Genomic DNA, 22,734 nt, shown 5'->3' on the forward strand with positions numbered 1-22,734 from the left:
GCGCAAAAAAAGCTAATGGAATTCTATGTTTTTTTTATTTAATAACAACGAGTATTTTTTTTGACATTATTATTAGGGAGAATTCCACAAATGATCACTCAACTATGACTCATTTGACACTTTGGTCACTCAAGTATTACATTGTCATTCACAAAAATCACTTCGTTGTGAAAAAAAAAATGCCCCTTGGGTGACTTTTATGAATGACAGTGTAATACTTGAGTGACCAAAGTGATATATTTGAAACTTAAGTGACCAAAGTGTCGAATGAGTCATAGTTGAGTGACTAAAGTGACTGTTCTCCCTTATTATTAAATGAAGTTAACACTTATCTTAAGCTATTTCAATATGCTTCTGGCTGTTTTTTTTGTTTGGGTTAGTTCCTGTTTACCCAGAAATCACATGTATTGTGCCTACTTGCACCAACAAGTTTGTATTGTGCCCATTTACACAAATCTTAGGGGAAAAGACCTATAGGGGTAGTCTTTTTTAAACTAGTGTCTAATATGTCCTATGCTGACTTTAGGTCTAACCTTTGCTTTTTCTTAAAAAAAACTGTTCACACTTTTGAGAAAAACAAAACTAGCCTTCAACATGCCCAAGTTTTTCACCTAACGGTTACTTTAACAGGCGGAATCACTGCTACTTGTTTCTATCTTAAGCTGAGTCAATTTTCTCTAAGAAATAGAAAGTTTAAGCCTAAAAGGTACAGGAATAGAGGCAGCAACTTTTATAAATATTTTAAAATATCAAACTAAAACATAATTGACAAGGTGGATGAGCAGTCTGAAATTATTTATTTAAACATAATTACAAACTAAAGATTCAGAGCCTCATTCTTAGGTAAACAGCTAAAAAGTTGTCTAACTATCCATAAGAATGATTACAATTACTTACTTGTAATGAAAGCACGCTACTTCACACTAGACAGGAAGGAAATAGCACTTCTGCTACTATGGCTTTCTTACTTCTTGAGATAATATGATTCTTCCCAATTTTCTGATGCCTTACACTGAAACTTAAAGCTCCTTATATAGGGAGCGGAACTCAAACCAAAATTCAAAACATCAAAATGTACAGAACAACTCCGTGATTATCTGCTTTCGTGAGTGCTCCTGATGATGGAGGTCGATTGGTAAAAGCAGATTCCCTTAGGTGAAATGTTTTTCACCTGCTCTTTTTGAACAGCAAAAGTAGCTTTTGGGAAAAGTCCAAAGTTACTTTCGGTGCTTTCTACACCTGCTGCTTCACATGTTCTCATCCGTTTCTGAGTTGTGGTCGAGGACATAGGAGTTGTCATCCATCCGGGCCATTCTGGCAGTAGTTGCATTCTCTTCGACATCTGTATCTACATACATCTTGTAGTGGTTGTCATATTCAAGCTTTTCAACCCACTGTAAGCATGCCAGTGTCGAATCTATCTCTTTTCTTGTGAGAGATATGAAAAGGTCACTGCTGATTGCTTCAGGATGATCATAAGCAGTGATAATTGTTTTTTCTCCTGCTGCCAGGAAAGTATTTCTTGTATCTTCTTGGATGATCTTCTTGATGTATTCGAGAGACATGGCCTTCATCCATGGAATACTTGAATTTGGCTGACCATTGTATCCAACACAGGCGGGCTGAAGATATCTTTTTTGGAATAATTCTTACATAATGATAAGGAGAAATATATTCAACTTCACCGTTTGTTCTTTGAATCCATTCTGGTGGGGTAGATCTGAACTTTAGTCCAAGAGTATAGTCATTTTTTCTGACATTTTTGACTGTGTTGACGATGATAGGGGGCAGGCCTTTGAGATCATCATTTGTTTTGGTCCATAAGTTATGGACAAAGCCATTTTCAACAAGCCAAAACTTGTGTTCTTGAGGATGTTCACTCTAAACATTAACGCCATATCTTCCAACATAGGGTCCTGCAACAATGAAGAGGGTTGGAGGAATACAGTTTTCTGAATTATGGCTTCCAATCAGATTATGGAATTCGAACCAATTTGATTCTTTTAGTGCTATGATAGGAACTCTAGCACTTTCTGGATCTTCAAGGTAGTGAATTTTTTCACTTCTAGCAGCACTCTGCTGTATCTGAACTTCTTCATGCTGTGGTCTATCATTTTCATGGAGTTCTTCAGCTAATGCGAACAAAGATGGGAACATAATACCATTGTTTCTTTCTTGAAAGGCAAATAAGAGATTATCCAGGATTGCCTTCTGGTGGTAGGCTAGCCTCCTGCCAGTTCTGAACATAGGATCAGCAAAGGTTCTTAATTCATAATTCAAAATATTTATAACTCCGATTGGAGTATGTTTGCTTTTTGGCAAAGCAACAGCCGTCAACGGTCTTGATGAACCTTTACCGTCTGCCGTTTGAGACGGGTTAGCCAATCCTTTACCCTAGGATTGATCAGTTGTGGCTAGTCCTTTTGGACTTAGCAAGAACCTTTTGAGGATTTTTTCTTTGGGATCCTTAGTGGTTTCATGTTCTTTCCCAGTTCTTCTGCTTCTGGAATTGAGACCTTCGTCGTCATCTTTTCGACTGAACATCGCAATTTCCCTGGTTAGGGTGTCTGGAAGATAGTTCTTGTTTCCTGCAATCAACTCAACAATATAATCATATTGGTTAAGAAATAATTGCCAGTTGGCTAATCTTCCTCTATCAGCATCTTTATCAAGTTTAAAATTTTTAAAATTCTTTACTCTAGCAAAATCAGTGAGGACAGTAAAGGGTTTTCCAAGAAAAGCTGGAGAATTTAAAATTGTTTTCTTGACAGCCAAGATTTCTTTTCCCCCTGTGGGATAATTCAGTTCTGCAAAGCTGAACTTGCCACTACAAAATTTACAGATCTTTTCAATGTTAGTTCCATGCGTTTTTGGCAAAACAACACCGGACCAATAATTATCACTCGCATCTGTTTGGAGGATAATTTCATCATTTTCCTCTGGTTGTTGTAGAGGAGGGAGGATTTTGCAGAGATTTTTTATCTGCTTCACGATTTTTGTATCATCTTCAGTGAAGTTCCATTTTTTCTTGGAACTTGTTTTAGGAGATAACATTGCTGTTAGTCCTGAGATTTTGGGAATGAAATCTCTCCCATAGTTTATGACTCCTAAGAATCTCTCTAGACTTTTAGCATCAGGAATTCTATCTGGAAACTTCCAGATTTTCTCAAGGATGTGAGGTTGGAGTTTTATTACTCCATTCTTAATGTTTATTCCTAGGAAATCAACTTCATCGAGGATAAAGAAGATTTTCTTTTCTCCTAAGATAATTCCATGCTGAACTATCAGCTTTACAACCTCATAGAGGTGTTTCATGTGTTCTTCTCTGTTTTTGGAGAAGACAAGGATGTCATCAATATAGACGACACAGAATTTAGCCACATGCTTGAAGATGTTGTCCATCTTTCTTTGGAAGATTGAGGGGGCGTGTTTTAGACCAAAAAGCATTACTAACCATTCGTAATGGCCTTGTGGAGTTCCAAATGCAGTGAGAGGAACACTCTCAGGATGCATTTTGACCTGCCAAAAACCCGACTTTGCATCTAATTTTGAAAAGACTTTAGCTCCTCTGAGCTGGTTGATCAGTACTCTTACTTGAGCAATTTGATAACCGTCTTTGACAGTCTTCTTGTTGACGTCTCTGTAGTCAATCACCATTCTAGATTTTCCTCTGAGGTTTTCTGCATGATTTCTCACGTAGAATGCTGGAGCATGATGAGGGCTAGTGGAAGGTTGAATTAATCTCTTGTTCAAGAGATCTTCAATATCCTTTCTGAATTCTTTCTGGTCTTCCTCTTTGTACTGAGGAATAGTTTTGACATGACAGATGACATTCATATCATGTAATCTTAATTCACAGACCACTGGGTCTTTTTCCCAAAATTTCTGAGGATCTACATCGATATTCTGCTCGAGTAGTTTCTTGATTTTATCAAGAGTGGGAATTTTCTGAGACTCAAGCTTATTCTGAAAGTGCTTGAGGTTATACTCGTGGATGAAACTAGCTTCTTCATCTGCGCTAGTTGTTTCTTCTTCTTCATCTTTAGAAGATGATTATTCAACAAGTAGTTCTTCTTCTTGTTTAATTTGGAGGATGGTTTCAAATTTTGGTTTATAGGTAAGATCACCACTATTCTGTTGCGATCTCTGATATTGTGTAGTAAAGTTTGGACCTACTACACTTTTGGCTTGAGTAAGCCGGTCTTCCTAGAACACCCGTCCTCCTTTTTTGAAACCTATCGCTTCTTCATCCTGGATGAATCTCTGTTGGAGAATAAAATCATTTCCCAACAAGAAATCTGATCATTGGCCTTCAGATTGCCAAACATTCTGGATGATAAATGTTCCTCCACCAATGGTGATATGAACATTTTTTGCTACTTTATTCATTGTAAGATGGCTTCCATCAAATGTAACATCAGTAGCTGTTCTTTTCTTATCTTCTTTCCAGAGTTCTTCTGGAATTGCAAATCTCTTTGCAACTGTGAATCCTGATCCATTATCTACAAATGCATGTAGATGATATTTTTTATGATCTGGGAATTTGAGTCCAATCTCTATGTAGTTGCTGTATCAACTAGTAGAGACGACTTTCGCTTGTTGAAGTTCATTTTCTTGAACTTGTTCCTGCGGTATGAATGGTTTACATTCTTCTGGAACATTTTCTGGTATTTTAACCGGTTCAATGGTTGCATCGAGTTTTTCTTCCTCGATTTTTTCTTCCTTTATTTTTGAGGAAGATGGTTGCATGATTTCTTGGAACTGAGTTTCTAATTCTTACTCTTTTTTCTCAGAGAAATATTCTTCATATTCTTGTTCTACCAGTTGGCTGACAAGGCCATTCTTGGTTTTTCTTCTTGCTTCAGCTATGAAGCATTCTTTGTGATAAGTCTTTTTTGACTTTTCACAGAACATGGGGATTCCATTCTTTTCATGACATAAGTAGTAGTCACAAAGGAATGTACCAGGGTTCACCTGATAGGAAGATGTTATTGCTTCCGTCTTACTTTCTTCCCAGTTTTTGACATGTAGAACATTTATTTGTCTAGATTCTAAGTACTCTACTTCAGAATCTGTGTCCGAGTCAGATGATTCTTCTTCTTCAGACTAGGCAGAGTATACTGACCTGTCATCTTCATCATCAGAATAAGCTATTTCGTAGCCCTTCATGTTTGATGTTTCTACTATAGGCTCATATTCTTCAAATAGAGCTTTAGTAGATCTTTTACCATTTTCTGGGCATTCATTGGTATAGTGCCCTTCAGCTTTACATAACCAGCATCTGCAAGCTTTCTTGCCTGGTTGAGTATTCTGATGATTGACTCTGTTATTCTTCTTTTTCTTGAAGAATTTCCTTTTAGGATCTTCATCCTGTTATTTCTTGTAATTGGAACTTTTCTTGAATTTCCAATCCTTTTTCTTATTACTCCTTTTGAATTTTTTTGAGTAATATTTTTCTTTTCTCTTCTTCTGGAACTTGGATTCATGACATCCCCAGTTGGTTGGCATATCCAGTATTCCGTAACAGAAAATTTCAACTCCTTTGAGTTGTTTCTTGGACATCTTAGCTCTAAGATTGGCTTTGCATTGTTCTTTCAGTAATTGCCAAATCCTGTCAGCAATTCCTCCAACTGAAAATCTTTCAATTGGTTTTTCAGCTATGCTTTCTCTCACAGCTGTTCTCCATGGTTCAGGGAATTTCATGTGCAACAGGTTGACTAGATAAGTATTTTCTACTTCACCAATTGTACAGTAATATTCTTGAAATTCATTCAAGTATTCTTCAAAATATCTCATGTCACAGATTTTGAGAGCATAGATATTTGATTTGGCCGTTTCTTTAGCATTCTCACTTAAATTTGAGAGATCTCCACATAATTGATCATACAGGGGCACTGCAAAATCATACGGAGATTTTGAATTTTTAATTTGTTCGAGCTAGTCTTTCCCTCTGGCAGTCTCTTTGAAAGAGAAGTAATATTTTTTGGCTACTCCAATAAGAGTAGTTTCATAGTACACCTGAAGATCTGGTGCTTCAAATTTTCCAAGGGTTAGAGCAGAAGCCATCCTCAGGCTATCAACCCATTGGTCAAGAGTTTTTCTCTTGTCTAGAGCTTTGTCTAGATTTAGCCATATACCATGAGTAGAAATTGGTATTCTGGGTATGTTGTCCTCTGGGACAAATCTTTGAGAATTTCTTTCTCCATTTTTGCCCGTAGGGGCTTTCTGTAAAGGGAGTTTTATTTTTCCCTTTTCTCTTATGATGACTGTTTTGGAGTTTTCTCCTTCTTCCATTTCAATATCCTGATAGGGAAAGAGTTTTCTTTCCTTTCTTGGTTTGAAAATTTTCATTTCTTCGATTAGTTGTTCTAATCGTTCGGGATTTTCGCAAGATTGTGCTTCATCATAGAGATCATAAAGCTTTTGTGCTCTAAGCATATTTACTGGTCTGTTCATATCAGCTTCTAATTCTTCTTCAATGATAGGTTATGTTGGTTTCTTCAACAGAGAATTTGGTACCACTAACACTAGTTTCTCTAGTGCTGTAGCTTCTTCTAAGAAGATTGTTGTTTATCCTGACATTTTCAGGACAGACGTCACTTTTTCTGTGATCGTCGAATTTTAGATTGATATCTCCAGTCTTTCTGCTTTCATAAATTGCCGCTTTGGCATTTTCTGCTGGTTTTTTTGGACCAGACAATTTCCATTCAATAGGAAAAGTTACTTCATTCCAAGTAACCTTGTGGATTTGCTGTGAATTTTTTTTCTGACTGGTGAGGAATCCAGTAGTAAGATCTGGGATATTTGATATCATTGTCTTTGGTTCTACCGTGGTATTCATCAGTTTATAGTATATTCTGTATACTATTAAGAGTTCTTGCATATCTTTTTTCATTGATATGCCATCTGTCTTGACTCTCAGTCTTAGACAGTGAGCTGCATCTTTCAAGGTGGTTGAGATTTGGAAAGCAGTTGAAGTATGCCACTTGATTGCATAAAGAACCTTCAAGTGTTCCCAACAGACTAGCTTGAAAATCTGTTAGTCTATTGTCTTGTAAGACACATAGGACTGAACAGTTTATACCTTCTTAGGCAAGAAGTTTTATGTCTACTTAGACTGCTCCAATATGCATAAATTGATAATTTTTTGTTCTTGCTCGGGCAACTTCTGCAGGAGTGATCATTAGTAGATCGGTTTCTCCTGTTGTAGAAGGGGTTGTAAATTCCAGTAATTTGAAATGATGGCTATCCATCAGATCAAACGTTCCCCTTTTGTAGATTTGTTTGAAATCTAACTTTGGAATTGAGGAGTTTTTTTTATCTCATGTTCGATTTCATTGTATTCGAACTCTTCAGCATTTAGGAGTTGTACTCCTTTCTTTTTCCCGAAGATGCTCATCATTTTGACATCTCTTGTATCTTTCGGGTTTTCATACCGAATACTAGTATGACTAGTAGATGGTTTGTTAGGAACAAGATTCTTATCTGGTTTTTCTAATGGTTTAAATTCATTAGCTTTCTTTGTTTTTACTATAGGCACTTTCTTGTCATTTAGTATATTTTTCATAGAATCCAGCGTTTTTTGCTGTTAATTGATTTTTCTATTAACACTTGTTAGCTTTTCTTCTTCCGTTTTTGGAAGTTCCTTGATATAATCTATTTTGTTTTCCAATTTTTTTAGGGATATTTCCCGTATGCCCAAAAATTCTATGTATTGTGCCCAAATGCACCAACCTTTTCGTATCTTACTACTTGCTTAGGAAAAGACTAAAAAGGGGTAGTTCCTATGCGCTATCCTGAGCTTTAGAACTTTTGTCTACCTTAGAAACTTCATTAAAAAACAAAAATAAAAACAAGACTAGCCTTCAACATGCCCAAGTTTTTCTCCTAACGGCTTCCTGCCTAGCGGATACTTTAACAGGCGGAATCACTGCTGCTTGTCTTAATCTTAGTTTTAAAACTGGTTTTTTCTGGTAAGCAAAACCTTTCAAACTTTAGACTGCATATAAGAAACGGATAGTGATAGCTTATAGATGGAATGCAACATTATGAAACAGATAGTGATAGCTATAGATATTTAATTTTGCTACTTTTGGCAAAATGGGTGGGTAATCCTTATTTTATTTATCCAACAGAGATACATGCTAGAAATCCAGAGCCTCATTCTCAGGTAAACAGCAAAAGGCTGTTTAGCTATCCATAAGAATGAAAACAGGTACTTACTTGTAATGAAAGCACACTACTGCAAACTGAACAGGAAAACACACTGCTACTATGGCTTTCGTACTTTTTGAGAGAAGACTCTTCTACTCAATTTTTCGATGCCTTACAAATGGAACATAAAGCTCTATATATAGAGAGCGGAACTCAAACTGGAATTCAAAACATCAAAATGTACAGAACAACTCCGTGAACTTCTGCTTTTCTGAGTGCTCCTGGTGGTGGAGGTCGTTCAGGGAAAAGCCAAAAGTCAGGTTAGGTGAGAGGTGAAATGTTTCTTACTTCTCCTTTTGAAAAAGAAAAAGTTTGCTTTAAGCGGAAGTCTTAAAGGCAACAGTTGCTATTTTGGTGCTATTCTTTTTCACCCGTGACCACTTCACATATTCTCATATGTTTCTGAATGATAGCCAAAGACAAAGGAGTTGTTGTCTGTCTGGGCCATTCTGACTGTTGTAGCATTAACTTCGACGTCTGTATCAACTTACATCTTGTAGTGGTTGTCAGTTTCAAGTTTTTCCACCCAATGCATGCATGCCATTCTCGAATCTATCTCTTTTCTGGTGAGAGATAGGAATAGGTCACTGCTGACTACGTCAGGATGATCGTAAGCAGTGATAATAGTTTTCTCTCCTGCTGCCAGGAAGGTATTGTGGATATCTTCTGAGATGATCTTTTTTATGTACTCTAGGGTCATAGCCTTCATCCATGGGATGCTTAAATTTGCAGATAACATTGCTGTTAACCCTGAGATTTTAGGGATGAAATCTCTCCCATAATTTATGACACCAAGGAATCTCTCTAGACTCTTAGCATCAGGAATTCTATTTGGGAATTTCCAGATCTTCTCCAGGATATGAGGTTGGAGTTTTATTACTCCATTCTTGATATTTATTCCTAGGAAATCAACTTCATCGAGGATAAAGAAGATTTTCTTTTCACCTAGGATAATTCCATGCTGAACTATCAGCTTTACTACCTTGTGGAGGTGTTTCCGGTGTTCTTCTATGTTTTTGGAGAAGACCAGAATGTCATCTATATAGACGACGCAGAATTCCGCAACATGTTTGAAGATGTTGTCCATCTTTCTTTGGAAGATTGAAGGAGCTTGTTTTAGATCAAAAGGCATTACCAGCCATTCGTAATGACATTGTGGTGTTCTAAATGCAGTGAGAGGAATACTCTCAGGATGCATCTTGACCTGCCAAAAACCCGATTTTGCATCGAATTTTGAAAAGACTTTAGCTCCTCTGAGCTGGTTAATCAATACTCTCACTTGAGCAATTTGATAACCGTCTTTGACAGTCTTTTTGTTGACATCTCTGTAGTCAATTACCATTCTAGCTTTTCCTCTTAGATTTTCTGCATGATTTCTCACGTAGAATGCTGGAGCATGATGAGGGCTAGTGGAGGGTTGAATTAATCTCTTGTTCAGGAGATCCTCAATATCTTTTCTGAATTCTTTTTTATCTTCCTCTTTGTATTGAGGAATGGCTTTGACATGACAGATGGTATTCATGTCGTGCAATCTTAATTCACAGACCACTGGGTCTTTACTTCTGAGGATCTACGTCGATATTTTGCTCGAGTAGTTTCTTGATTTTTTCAAGAGTGGGAATTTTTTGAGACTCAAGCTTGTTCTGAAAGTGCTTGAGGTTATGCTCATGAATGAAACTAGTTTCTTCATCTTCACTAGTTTCTTCTTCTTCTTCTTCTTCTTCAGGAGATTCCTCAACAAGTAATTCTGCTTGTTGCTTAATTTGGAGTATAGGCTCAAATTTGGGTTTGTAGGGGGTAAGATCACCACTATTCTGTTGCGATCTCTGATACTGAGTAGTGAAACCAGGACCAACGACACTTTTTGCTTGTGTGAGTCGGTCCGCCCAGAACACCCGTTCTCCTTTTCTGAAGCCTATTGCTTCTTCATCCTGAATGAATCTTTGTTGGAGAATAAAATCATTTCCCAACAAGAAATCAGATCCTTGTCCTTCAGATTGCCAAACATTCTGGATGATAAATGTTCCTCCACCAATGGTGATATGAACATTTTTTGCTACTTTTTTCATGGTGAGATGGCTCCCATCAAATGTAACACCAGTAGCGGATTTTTTCTTATCTTCTTTCCAGAGTTCGTTTGGAATTGCAAATCTCTTTGCAACTGTAAATCCCGATCCATTATCTACAAAGGCATGTAGATGATATTTTTTGTGATCTGGGAATTTTAGTCCAATCTCTATGTAGTTGCTGTATCTACTAGTAGAGACGACCTTCGATTGTTGAAGCTCATTTTCCTGAGCTTGTTCCTTTGGAATGAATGGTTTACATTCTTCTGGAACAATTTCTGGTGTTTCAACCAGTTCAATATTTTCATCGATTTTTTCTTCACCGATGATTTTTTCTTCCTTTGTTTTTGAGGAAGATGGTTCCATGATGATTTCTTGGAACAGAGTAGTTTCTACTTCTTTCTCTTTTTTCTCAGAGAAATACTCTTCATATTCTTGTTCAACCAATTGGCTGACAAGTCCATTTTTAGTTTTTCTTCTTGCTTCAGCTATGAAGCATTCTTTGTGATAAGTCTTCTTAGACTCTTCGCAAAACATAGGGAGACCATTCTTTTCATGACATAGGCAGTAGTCACAAACGAACGTACCAGGGTTCACCTGATAAGAAGACATTAAAGATTCTGTCTTGCTTTCTTCCCAGTTTTTGATTCTCAAAACATTCATTTGTCTGGATTCGAAGTACTCTACTTCAGAATCTATCTCAGACTCAGATGATGAGTCTTCTTCTTCAGACCAGGCAGAATAGACTGACCTGTCGTCTTCTTCATCATCAGAATAGGCTATTTCATAGCCTTTCATATTTGCTACTTCTACTATCTGCTCATATTCTTCAAAGAGAGCCTTAGTAGATCTTTTACCCTTTTCCGGGCATTCATTGGCATAGTGCCCTTCAGCTTTACATAACCAACATCTGCAAGCTTTCTTGCTTGGTTGTTTATGCTGATGAGTATTCTTCTTTTTTCTTGAAGAATTTCTTTTTAGGATTTTCATCCTATTGTTTCTTGTAATTGGAACTTCTCTTGAATTTCCAATCCCTTTTCTGATTACTCTTCTTGAATTTTTTTTGAGTAATAATTTTTTTTCTTCTTTCTGTGGAATTTGGATTCATGACATCCCCAGTTTGTAGGTATATCTAGAATTCCATAACAGAAATTTTCAACTCCTTTGAGTTGTTTCTTGGCCATCTTAGCTCTAAGATTGGCTTTGCATTGCTCTTTCAATAATTGCCGGATTCTATCGGCAATTCCTCCAACTGAAAATCTTTCAATTGGTTTTTCAGCTATGCTTTCTCTCACAGCTGTTCTCCATGGTTCAGGGAGTTTTCTGTGCAACAGATTAACAAGATCAGTATTCTCTAGTTCACCAATTGTACAGTAATATTCTTGAAATTCATTCAAGTATTCTTTGAAATATCTCATGTCACAGATTTTGAGAGCATAGATATTCGATTTTGCCGTTTCTTTGGCTTTCTCACTCAGATTTGAAAGATCTCCACAGAACTGATCATACAGGGGTACTGCAAAATCATATGGAAACTTTAAATTTTTGATTTCTTCAAGCCAGTTTCTTCCTCTGGTAGTTTCTTTGAAAGATAGGTAATACTTTTTCGCTACTCCAGTAAGAGTAGTTTCATAGTACACCTGCAAATCTGGTGCTTCAAATTTTCCAAGGGTAAGTGCAGAAGCCATCATTAGGCTATCTACCCATTGGTCAATGGTTTTTCTTTTGTCTAGACTCTTGTCTAGATTTAACCAGATGCCATAGTTCGTGATAGGAACTCTAGGCAGATTGTCTTCTGGGACAAATCTTTAGGAATTTCTTTCCCCTTTTTTACCCGTGGGGGCTTTCTGAAATGGGAGTTTTGTTTCCCTTTTTTCTCTGCTAATGAAAGTTCTAGAGCTTTCTCCTTCTTCCATTTCAATATCTTGATAAGGAAAGACTTTTCTCGTCTTTCTGATTTTGAATTCTTTCATTTCTTCGATTAGTTTTTCTAAACGTTCAGGATTTTCACAATTTTCAGCTTCTTCATAAAGATCATAGAGCCTCTCAGCTCTGAGCATATGAACTGGTCTGTTTAGATCAGCTTCCAGATCTTCTTCTGATATTGGCTCTTCAATAGTGGGTTTTGTACCACTGACACTAGCTTCTCTAGTGCTACAACTTCTTCTCAGAAGGTTGTTGTTGTTTATCCTGAAATTTTCAGGACGGACATCACTTTTTCTGTGATTGTCGAAGTTGAGGCTGATTTCTCCAGTTCTTCTACTCTCGTAGATTTTTGCTTTTGCTATTTCATGTTGCTTTTTTGGACCGGATAATTTCCATTCAACAGGAAAAGTCACTTCATTCCAAGTAACTTTATGAATCTGTTGTGAATGGTTCTTCTGATTAGTGAGGAATCCAGTAGTAAGACCTGGGATATTTGTTATCCTTGTCTTGGGGGCTACTGTAGTGCTCATCAATTTATAGTATATTCTGTATACTATAGCGAGTTCCTGCATATCTTCTTTCATGGATATGCCATCTGTCTTGACTCTCAGTCGTAGACAGTGAGCTGCATCTTTCAAGCTGGTGGTGAAGTTGGGGAAGCAGTTGAAATATGCTACTTGATCGCACAGAGATGCTTCAAGTGTTCCCAACAGACTAGCTTGGAAGTCTGTTAACCTGTTGTCCTGTAGAACACATAGAACTGAACTGTTTATGCCTTCACGAGCAAGCAGATTATGCCTACTTGGACTGCTCCAATATGCATAAATTGATATTTTTTTGCTTAAGCTCTGGCCACTTCTGAAGGAGTGATTAGTAGCAGATCAGTCTCTCCTCCTGCTGTAGCGGGGGTTGTAATCTCCAGTAGTTTAAAATAATGGCTATCCATTAAATCAAACTTTCCCCTCTTGTAGATTTACTTGAAATCTAGTTTTGGGATTGAGGAGTGTTTTACCTCCTGTTCGATCTCGTTGAATTCGAACTCTTCAGCATTTAGGAGTTGTACTCCTTTCTTTTTTCCAAAGATGCTTAACATCTTCATTTCTCTTTTCTCCGGGTTTTCATACCGGATACTAGTCTGACTAGTAGATGGTTCCAGAAAAATCATGTTTGGAACAAGATTCTTGTCTGGTTTTTCTAATGGTTTGAATCCATTAGCTTTCTTTTTTACTGTAGGCAATTTCTTGTCCTTCAGTATAGAATCCAGCGTTTTTTGCTGTTCATTGATTTTTCTACTGACGACTGTCAGTTTTTCTTCTTCCGTTTTTGGAAGTTCCTTGATATAATCCAGTTTGTTTTCCAATCTTTCCAATTGGTGGATTATAGCAGGTAATTTTTCTAGATGAATTTGACATCTAGATAATTCTAGTAACAGTTTCTGATATTTCTCATCAGAAAATTTCAGTAGAGAATTTATTTTCTCTAATAACAATTCTGACATTGTCCCCATTAAGGAGGGGTTCTCCTTTGAGCTATTTTACAAGCTCTGATACCAGTGATGTGCGGATCTAACCAATGCTCAAATAATCAAGAGGTTTTTGTTCCTCTTCAAGAACATATAAGAGATTATCAATTTCTTGTTCTACTTTATAGATTCTAGTTTGAATCCTATAAATGATATCTCAATAATTGGGAGATCCTCTATCAAGACTTTCTCTAAAAGTTTTCAACTTTCTCAGTTTTTCTCTCTCCTTTTGTAATTCTTTGCTCGTATTTTTGCAGATAGCAATCAACTCAAGCCTATCAATAATCGAAATTATGAATAGTAAAATGTACTGTTTACCTTTGAATAGAGAATGGATTTTATCACGTTTCTATTTAAACAAATAACTTTAAGAATGGGCCCACCACGTTTCATCAAATGTAAGCAAAAATATTAAAAACATTATAAACTATGCAAAGAGTCAACAGAAGGGTACTGATGGTAGAGAAAAATGATAAGTTGGGTGAGGAAGAAAGAAAGGGACAGGAGTCTGGGTAGAGAGGAACAAAAGTAATTTGTTGGGGTTTTGGGGAAGTATTTTGATAGAATCAGGGTGTATGAGCATTAACCCATTTTTTTAATTGGTAGATTATAGCAGGTATTTTTTCTAGATGATCTTGACATCTAGATAATTCTTTCAGTAGGATCTGATGTTTCTCATAAGAGGATTTCAGTAGAGAATTCAACTTCTCTAATATTAAATCAGACATTGTCCCCATTGGGGATTCCCCTTTGGGCTATTTTACAAGCTCTGATACCAGTTGTTTGCGGATCTAACCAATGCTCAAATAATCAAGAGGTTTTTGTTCATCTTTAAGAGTATATAAGATATTTTCAATATCTTGTTCAACTTTATAAATTCTCGCTTGAATCCTAAAGATGATATCCCAGTAATTGAGAGTTTCTCTGTTAAGATTCTCTCTAAAGTTTTTCAACTTTCTCAACTTTTCTCTTTCTTTCTTCAATTCTTTACTAGTAATATTACAGATAGCAATTAACTCAAGTCTGTCAACGATTGAAATTATGAATAGTAAAATTTAACTGCTTACCTTTGAATATAGATGATGAAATATAGCTGCAATTATAGTCTAAACAAATAAGTTCAAGATGGGCTCACCACGCTTTATCAAAATAAAAAAGATATAAAATAAAAGAAAAGGATGATGGAGTGGGGTATTAGTGGGATGAATAGTGAGTGGTTTTGAAAAGTATAGAGAAAAAGTGGAAAGTTTTGTATAAATAGGAATAAAAATAAGTTAGTGGAGTGTATGGGAAGTATATTGCTAGATTTAGAGTGTGTGAGAAATTTTTTTTTTTCCTGTCCAAAACTTGTACTAATGTTATAAAATAGTTACTATTATGCTTTGAGATGTAGTGTCGCAGAGCCGAAATATATTTGAAATTTTTTTTCAGATATATGTGATCTCTATTTCTAGGTCAAAGAGAAGGACATAGATTCGCTATAAAGACATAATACTGTAGACTCTGTCGTATAGTCCCAGTCCAATCCAAAACGGCGCCGTCTGTACGTCGTTTCCGCCTTTACAGTTCCCCAATAAAAACCAATGTGAACTGTAAAAACGAAAAAGAACGAAGAAGAAGAAGAAGAAGAGAAATTAACGTCACTCGCTAATGAGGGTTGACCCTTTCCTCTGCACCTGTCTGGTCTCCCAAATCAATCCATGAAAGCCCAGAAGAAGATCTTCGGACTCTGATACCATTCAGAGCTACTCAGACCACTAAATTTCCGGTTTTCAATAAAAGTAAGTACCTTTCTTTTCAGGCTTAGCTAGCTCTATCACTCTTTCAACTCCAACAATTTTTCTTATTGTTTCAAAAATTTGTGCAATCTGGCCTTTAATACCCACCCAATGCTACTAACTCTTCAGCAGTGCTTGAAAAAGTTGTTGAATTTAACTGAGAAGCAACACATGCAGAACATTTTTGGTGAGAAAATGTGGTGAAGAAAGTTTGCTTTTTGAATTCTCAGATCTTTTGATTGAGCCTTGTGTAACTATTTGGGGCAGTAGCATTATATGGTGGTATAGATATCATTGCTCAATTTATGGCTTTTGGTGTTGATTTCATCCATATTAAGCATCTGGGTTGTTGGAATGAATATATGAAAGCAGAAAGCTTTGTTTTTTGAGTTGAACTAGCACTTATTACCAGCAGTAAATGTAGTAGAAAATTGAAGTTGATATTGCTTCAAGATGAAGGTAGTTTACATGTTGCCAACTTGATTATTGAAAATAATGAACTGGGTATTTGATCAAGTTTCATTTTATTAACAAATTTTGTATATGAGTACCAGACCTGCATAAATGTTCATGGAATTTATCACATTTTACGACAGTGGATTTGGATGAGGAGGAGGAGGAAGTTGGGTCAGTTGATGGGTCTGTTGAAGTATACATGGGCGATTCAGAAGGAGGTTCCGTTATAGAACCTTATGTTGGTATGGAATTTGAGTCCGAAGAAGATGCCAAGAAATTCTATACTGAGTATGCCAGGCGAGTCGGTTTTTTTGTCCGTGTTATGCAGCGTCGTCGAGGTATTGATGGGAGAACTCTTGCCCGTCGGCTTGGATGTAACAAACAAGGTTTTTCTCCCAACCATAAGGGAAATCTTGGACGTGAAAAAAAGCCCAGAGTTAGTGCACGAGAAGGTTGCAATGCCACAATCTTGGTGAAGGTGGATAAATCTGGAAAATGGGTGGTTACAAGATTTGTAAAGGATCATAATCATCCTCTCATTGTTACTGCCAATGAGTTTAGCACAGCGGTGAGCTTCTTTAAGTTACTTAACTACCTGGATTATCACTTTCCTTGTTCATCGTATATCTTTTATTATTATTTTTTCAAGGTCCTTGTTTCTTGGTTGATTTTCTCCATCTTTTTCTTTTCCTATATCAATCTTTTGGTGATCTTACGAACCCAAACTGAACTTAATGTCCTTCAAGATTATTAGCTTTAGTTGAATTTGATTATGCTTTGCATACACATGTTATACCATATAGGGGAAGTTTTATGTCATTATGGCATGGTAAATCTACTATAGTAATATTTTCATAGGCTATATATCTTTGCATGGTCGCTGCATCAGGCATTGTAACTGAAGTCATTTGGTTCTTCAATGACACACATTAATGGATGGTTCCCTCATCTTATATCTCACTTGAGTGTAAATGAACTATTAATGAAAGGAAACCAAGCAGAATACGGATCTGAGTTTTAGGGATAAGCAAGCACCGGAAGATGTTCAAATGTTGTTGATGAATAGTCCAAACTGGTGAAGATTCTGTGATAGTGGTCTTATTACAGAGTTAAATGTAATAAGCTTTTCTCTTTCGTATAGCAGTAGTAACCTTTCTGTCAAGCAAAAGACTTGGATGTGGTTTTGTTGAAACCCTAAAGTTGGAAATTGAAGCTTTCACAAAGTTGTATTGTTGCAGAAACTGGTGAAAACTGAAAGACCTACCCTGATTTACAATTTGATATATTTAATGTGTTCTGTGAATTTTCCTTTTTTGTCTTTTATATTTACTTTTTATAGGTCTGATACATTTTGAATCAGTTAAGTTTCTACAAATGGCTTATCTGCTTATTCATGCTTGTAGGGCGACAAGGATAAGAAAATAGAGGAACTTATGATGGAATTGGATCATCAGGATCAACTATGTGCAGCTTATCGAGAAAAACTACTCAGTTTCATAAATAACGTTGAGGCAGAAACAGAAGAACTTTCCGCAAAGATAAAAGCGATTGTTGACAATGTGAGAAAAGTTGAATCTGAAACGCAAAAACATTCTCACCGTAAATAGTATTGTAATGGAAATTAGCTCTAGGATTATTTGCTACTTATGGGTTTGGTTTGTGAATCATTGGAATCCAACTCCATCACCCATGAATGTACAGTGTTGAACTTTATGTTAGAATCGGTTTCTGTTGATTAAAGAAAAGGTCCTTTTATTCCTCATTTTGACACAAACTTCAATTGTTTCAGCATAGAAACAGCATAACACCACTTCATTCACCAGTAACATGCTACATTGTTAGAGTTAGAGTTAGAGTTATAACTCCAAGTATCGAAGATAGTAGTGCTTATATGTTCTTCAGCATCTTTCAGAAATCCGTACTGCCCACGATATAGTTCCCATAATCGATCTTGATGCTCAATAAGCTCATGGATCTTCTGATCCTTTGTCCCTTGACAATGCATAGATCCTCAAAAACCTAGTGTTGCACAGTTGCCAACTAAAATGAGTGTTCACTTTAGAAGGGTGTGCTTACTGGATTACACCTAAAGATTTTATTTTTTGTTCTAAAATTGTGTTTGATTCAAAAGCTCCAGCTCTACTTCAGATACCAGTATATCCACATTCTGTTGAATTGGAACTTGTCAAATTAGGAGTCCTAATTATTATTATGAGTTCTTGCCCATAATCCTTTTTAAAAAAAAAATAAATAATAATAATAATCTGGGAGTCCTATATTATTATTTATTTGAAAGAAAAATCATCTCCAAGTCATTATTTATTTATTTATTTATTCCTGTACTTAGACGTCGTCGTTTCTTGACATCATTGCACTTGTCGTTTGAGGGGACCCCTGGCCCTGGGTGTCCAGACCTCTGCAAATTTGACGCAGAATTACACTGTTTTGCGATTCTCTCACTTCATTTTTAGAAAAGATTCTCTCACTTCATTTTTAGAAAACAAGTGGGAGCTGATGAAAGACTGGAGCTTGGTATTTCTCCCCTGCCGATTTCCAGGTATGGAATTCTTTTCCGAAATGTAAGCACTTTGGGTTTGAAAGTTCAGATAATCTAGAGTAAGTTTCAGTTTTTCTGAACAATTTGACCTCAGTTATACATGGGTGTACTTCTTTTCTTATGTTTTAGATCAGATTCTATAGTTTTGGTGAAAATGAATAAGAAAGTTGAGTAATTTTAGGTGGGTTTGCTGCTTGCAGAGTTGTGCTGGGTGTAGAGCTTGTGTGAATTTGGTTCTAGAAGTAATAATGGAAAGCGAGAGTAACAACAACAACAACAACCCATTTGATTCAGATGAGAGCCAAAGTTGTGAGCTTCCAAATGACATTGATTTGTGCTCAGGTGAAGTAGATAAGATTATAGAACTGTCTAATGGACGCTCACATTTGATGGGTAATCCCATTGAGCCGTACATAGGAATGGAGTTCAAGTCTAGAGACAGTGCTCGAGAGTTTTACATTGCTTATGGCAGGCACACTGGGTTTACAGTTAGGATTCATCACAACCGTCGTTCGAGGATGAATAACATGGTGATTGGCCAGGATTTCGTTTGCTCGAAAGAGGGTTTTCGTGACAAGAAGTATGTGTACAGGGACAATAGAGTTCTTCCTCCACCGCCTGTGACAAGAGAAGGTTGTGCTGCAATGCTGAGGGTAGCTTTAAGAGATGGGGAAAAGTGGGTTGTTACCAAGTTTGTGAAGGAGCACAATCACACATTGATGTCTCCGAGTAAAGTTCCGTGGCGAGGATCTGGGAAAACCTTGATCAATGAGGTGTGTGTCTAATTCTCTTTGATAACATAGGAAGTTTTTGTGACATAATTTGAACTGTAAAGTTTGTGCAGAGCTGACGGATTTTGCAATATTTTACTTCCTGACTGATAACCTAATCTAAACTTTTCAAAACCACGTATGTCAGTGTATGGATTGAATTCAATAACATTTTTGTGGTCCTTGAATTATTTGTATGCAACATTTTTAAACTATGGGAGTGAAATTGCTGCTAAAGCAATGTTCTTAAAATAATGAAAGCACAGAAGGAAGTCTGTGTTAATGATGGGACAATGATTCCCAGTCTTTTGTTCTGATACTGTATCTCTCATGTTATGATTTGCAGGATGAGAAGGATCGGAAAATTAGGGAGCTGACCATTGAACTGAGCAATGAGAGACAGCGATGTAAACGTAAGTGTGCAGCATATCAAGATCAATTGAATAGGCTTTTGAAAGATATCCAAGACCACAGTGATCACTTGTCAGAAAGAGTTCAAGACATAGTGAAGAACATAAGAGAACTAGAGAGCGAGCAATCTGAGGACTCAGATTAACAATGCTACGTGTACATTGTTGTTGAGGCTTGATGCAGATGCCGCTAATTTTAACATTAATTTGTATTGGCCGATGATGTAGAGTTTGATGAACCCTAGAGGATATCGATGTGCATTGCCTCCAATGTATTGCTTAGCATAGGGCCCCAAAAGAATGAACATTTATGCCTTTTTAGAAGGCATCATTTGTCTGTAATCTCCTTCATAATTTATGGGAGGCCCCTTCTCAACACAACACTTCAGCACAAAAGAAAGTCATCCTGGCTCCAAATATTAACATTAACAGGAAACTAACAAACATCTAACAATCGCGTTGCAATCTTTAACAATTTACAAATGTCTCATCTTCTTCTTTTTTTTAACAGTGAAGCAGCACGCAGAAATATCCTATCAACCTCATCAAAGTTTGGCAAGCTAGCATCTTCTTTGTTCAGTGATTTAGCCTTCTTTGAGTCCATGGATATTTGACGCAGATGATCCTCAAAATCATCAGGCTCTCCATCATTTTTAACTGGGAACTTCTCAAATTCTTCCAAATACAGAGGTCGTTGCGCTTTGTTCTCAGTCTCCTTGTCAGAGTCAGTCTCAAAAATATCTGATAAATCTTCGGAGTCCGAAGCCATATCTCCATCTGTTACAAGGTCATCCTCAGGGCTCTCCTTTCTTCTATCCAAAATTTCTTTGAGCTTATCTGAAGGCTCCAGCTTTAAGTTTGAGGAGCTCTCAGACTCTACACTCTCAATATCTTCTGGAGTTTCTTCAAAAGCATCAGAACTAAATTCAACTTTTCTTTTAGCCTGTGCTCTAAGCAACTCAAGGTCCTGTTCCAGCTTCGGAATGTGCTTCCTTACTGCTCGAAGGCCATCCATATACTTTGATTTATCCAAAGCCTGTAACGCGTGGGAGAGAACAAAAAGAGGAAAATGAGAATTAATGATGGACAGAGTCTCAAGTATATGATTAAGGGCTCTAGTTTTAATTTCAATATCTGTAAGCATCTGACCAGTGTTCAGTGATCATGAGATCTAGTTGTAACTAAGCAAAGTGGACACAAACACTAAAAACCCTACCAAACACAGACACTAATAACCCTACCAAATTATATAGTGAAAATTGCATTTAAGAAGTAGCATCACCCCAAGAATACGGCCGACAGAATTAAGCACTCACAAACTACTAGTTATTATTCAAGAAGGGAACCTAAGAGCACATTTTAAGAAAAATTTGCAATCAATTCCATCAAAGACATAATTAGCAGTTGAATCGAAAAATGTCTATGGAAGTTATCTTCAATAAGCAGTTAGAAAGCAGAGCACATTATTATGTAGTGTTCGAATGCACCCAGTGCAGACATCTAACTCCAAATCTGTTCTGTAAAAGTCATAAATTTAATAGAAGTAGAGTAGAACAGAACCTTCTTCCTCGAGAGAGTGATCCTAGGTGACATAATCTCTGTTGGCGGCTGCAAATAGTTCTTCCCTCTATACATAATAATCGTGTACTCCTCATGAATTCCGAGCACAATCCCTCCTGTCAACCTCGCCAGCTCAGAAGCAATATCCTTAACCTCCTCAGGTGAGAATGTCTTGACTATCACCTGCAGCGTTTGATGTTTCTTCCAATGCAAATGCATGTTCAGAATCACACCCTGGTATATCCCCCGCCTTCCGACGGGCACATAATTCTTGCACTTGAGCCCCATCTTTAAAAAGAAGAAGTGCTCCTCGGGTGTCAATATCTCCGGATCATGGGCGGTTTCTGCCGACTCCGAAGGCTCGATCTTCTTAAGAGCTTCCAGTAGCCTCTCCTCTTTCCTTTGAGCCTGCTGACAACAGCACCCAATGCATAAGCAGTTACATCACAACTCCAAGTCTATACAAAACACAAGTACCCAAGTTGATTACCTTTCTCAATTTGTGTAGAATCTTTTCTTCCGCGGTCATTCTCTCGAAATCTTTCTTCTTCTTGTACCTGAAGAACTTGAGCCACCTAACCACAGCTCGTTTCCCCTTGAGCTTCTTCCTCTTCACTTTAGCATTACCACCGCCACCATCATCGACTTTACCTTCTCCAGAACGCTCCAATGGCGCCGCAGCTTTGTGGTCTGGAGCCGAATGCACCCATCTGTAACCCTCCAATGGAAGCCTAGCAATACCAATTGGGTCCGCACAAGCAGGCATTTCGTCGAACACCTTGCATACAACACCACCCAAGCTACTGCATTGTGAGGTCGGATTATGAAATGCTGATTTGAATTACATGGGTATGTATGTCATGGGATTTGAGAGAGAAAGGTACCTGCTTTTGAGAATCTTGAGGTGATTATGGGGTTTGAGAAGACGCGGGGAACGAGAAAGAGTCATCCACACTAGTTTCTGCATTGGGTTTTGAGTTATGGAGACGCCCTTGTCCGTTTGGAACCCCCCAAAAGAAGACGAGAATTTAACACATTTGAGTTGTACCCTTTTGAAATCAGGGGTCTGGGACCTTAATGGTGATAGAATTGGATTGAATTTGGCTGCAGTTCTAATTCTAATTTGCCGGTATATCCTCAATTTTGGGACTAAAAGAAAGCAGCGGCTGTACCTTACGACGGCGTTTTAAGAGTTTTCACTTGGAGCCTAGCGTTATGACATTTTTCACTTAAGCCCCAGTGGTTGTGGCATTTTTACTTCAGCCTTGTAGTTTCAGATTTACACAAACAACAGATTTTTCCGATTGCAACAAAGATTACAAGGAGCCTCTCTTACAATAACCAGCACCTAAGGCATGATAAGATTGTAAAGGTCCATCCTTTAGACCAACTGGAGATATATAAGGAGTGTTCAAAATTCGTCAAACCATCAGCAACAAAATTAGTTCCTCTATGAATTTTTTGAAAATGATAGA

At 37.2% G+C, this 22,734-nt stretch overlaps 3 protein-coding genes across 6 annotated transcripts; 2 read left to right on the forward strand and 1 right to left on the reverse strand.

Moving 5' to 3' along the window:
• The first annotated feature begins 15,316 nt into the window (after positions 1-15,316).
• Positions 15,317-17,724, forward strand: LOC112172855 (protein FAR1-RELATED SEQUENCE 5). Of its 2 annotated transcripts, none has more exons than XM_024310351.2 (3): positions 15,317-15,509; positions 16,061-16,530; positions 17,366-17,724. In XM_024310351.2, exons 2-3 carry the CDS (start codon positions 16,162-16,164, stop codon positions 17,567-17,569), a joined length of 573 nt encoding a protein of 190 aa, XP_024166119.1. In that variant the 5' UTR covers positions 15,317-15,509; positions 16,061-16,161; the 3' UTR covers positions 17,570-17,724. The 2 variants fall into 2 exon arrangements, with proteins under 2 accessions (XP_024166119.1, XP_024166118.1); XM_024310350.2 differs by having other exon boundaries at positions 15,318-15,509; positions 16,103-16,530.
• Positions 17,725-18,330: 606 nt separating this feature from the next.
• On the forward strand, positions 18,331-20,080 carry LOC112174572 (protein FAR1-RELATED SEQUENCE 5). Its single transcript, XM_024312366.2, has 3 exons — positions 18,331-18,519; positions 18,720-19,292; positions 19,636-20,080. Exons 2-3 carry the CDS (start codon positions 18,768-18,770, stop codon positions 19,843-19,845), a joined length of 735 nt encoding a protein of 244 aa, XP_024168134.1. The 5' UTR covers positions 18,331-18,519; positions 18,720-18,767; the 3' UTR covers positions 19,846-20,080.
• Positions 20,044-22,603, reverse strand: LOC112174571 (uncharacterized CRM domain-containing protein At3g25440, chloroplastic). 3 transcript variants are annotated; one of them, XM_040509734.1, is made up of 4 exons: positions 22,144-22,603; positions 21,750-22,037; positions 21,260-21,667; positions 20,044-20,735 (listed from the first exon to the last, which is right to left on the reverse strand). In XM_040509734.1, exons 2-4 carry the CDS (start codon positions 22,023-22,025, stop codon positions 20,187-20,189), a joined length of 1,233 nt encoding a protein of 410 aa, XP_040365668.1. In that variant the 5' UTR covers positions 22,026-22,037; positions 22,144-22,603; the 3' UTR covers positions 20,044-20,186. The 3 variants fall into 3 exon arrangements, with proteins under 3 accessions (XP_040365668.1, XP_040365667.1, XP_024168130.1); XM_040509733.1 differs by having other exon boundaries at positions 21,750-22,059; XM_024312362.2 differs by having other exon boundaries at positions 21,750-22,062.
• Between the last annotated feature and the right edge of the window lie 131 nt (positions 22,604-22,734).

Source organism: Rosa chinensis, chromosome 6 (assembly GCF_002994745.2).
Source record: "Rosa chinensis cultivar Old Blush chromosome 6, RchiOBHm-V2, whole genome shotgun sequence".
Classification (NCBI taxonomy): Eukaryota; Viridiplantae; Streptophyta; class Magnoliopsida; order Rosales; family Rosaceae; genus Rosa; species Rosa chinensis.

What these genes read in the sequence shown, in the direction of transcription:
- LOC112172855 (XM_024310350.2), top strand. An exon ending in CCAATGAGTTTAGCACAGCG is followed by an intron (nt 16,531 to 17,365) that starts GTGAGCTTCTTT and finishes TCATGCTTGTAG; the next exon opens with GGCGACAAGGATAAGAAAAT.
- LOC112174572 (XM_024312366.2), top strand. Translation starts at nt 18,768, where the DNA reads ATGGAAAGCGAGAGTAACAACAACAACAACAACCCATTTGATTCAGAT. An exon ending in GGAAAACCTTGATCAATGAG is followed by an intron (nt 19,293 to 19,635) that starts GTGTGTGTCTAA and finishes TATGATTTGCAG; the next exon opens with GATGAGAAGGATCGGAAAAT.
- LOC112174571 (XM_024312362.2), bottom strand. Translation starts at nt 22,226, where the DNA reads ATGCAGAAACTAGTGTGGATGACTCTTTCTCGTTCCCCGCGTCTTCTC. An exon ending in CTCAAGATTCTCAAAAGCAG is followed by an intron (nt 22,063 to 22,143) that starts GTACCTTTCTCT and finishes CTCACAATGCAG; the next exon opens with TAGCTTGGGTGGTGTTGTAT. An exon ending in TTCTACACAAATTGAGAAAG is followed by an intron (nt 21,668 to 21,749) that starts GTAATCAACTTG and finishes TGTTGTCAGCAG; the next exon opens with GCTCAAAGGAAAGAGGAGAG.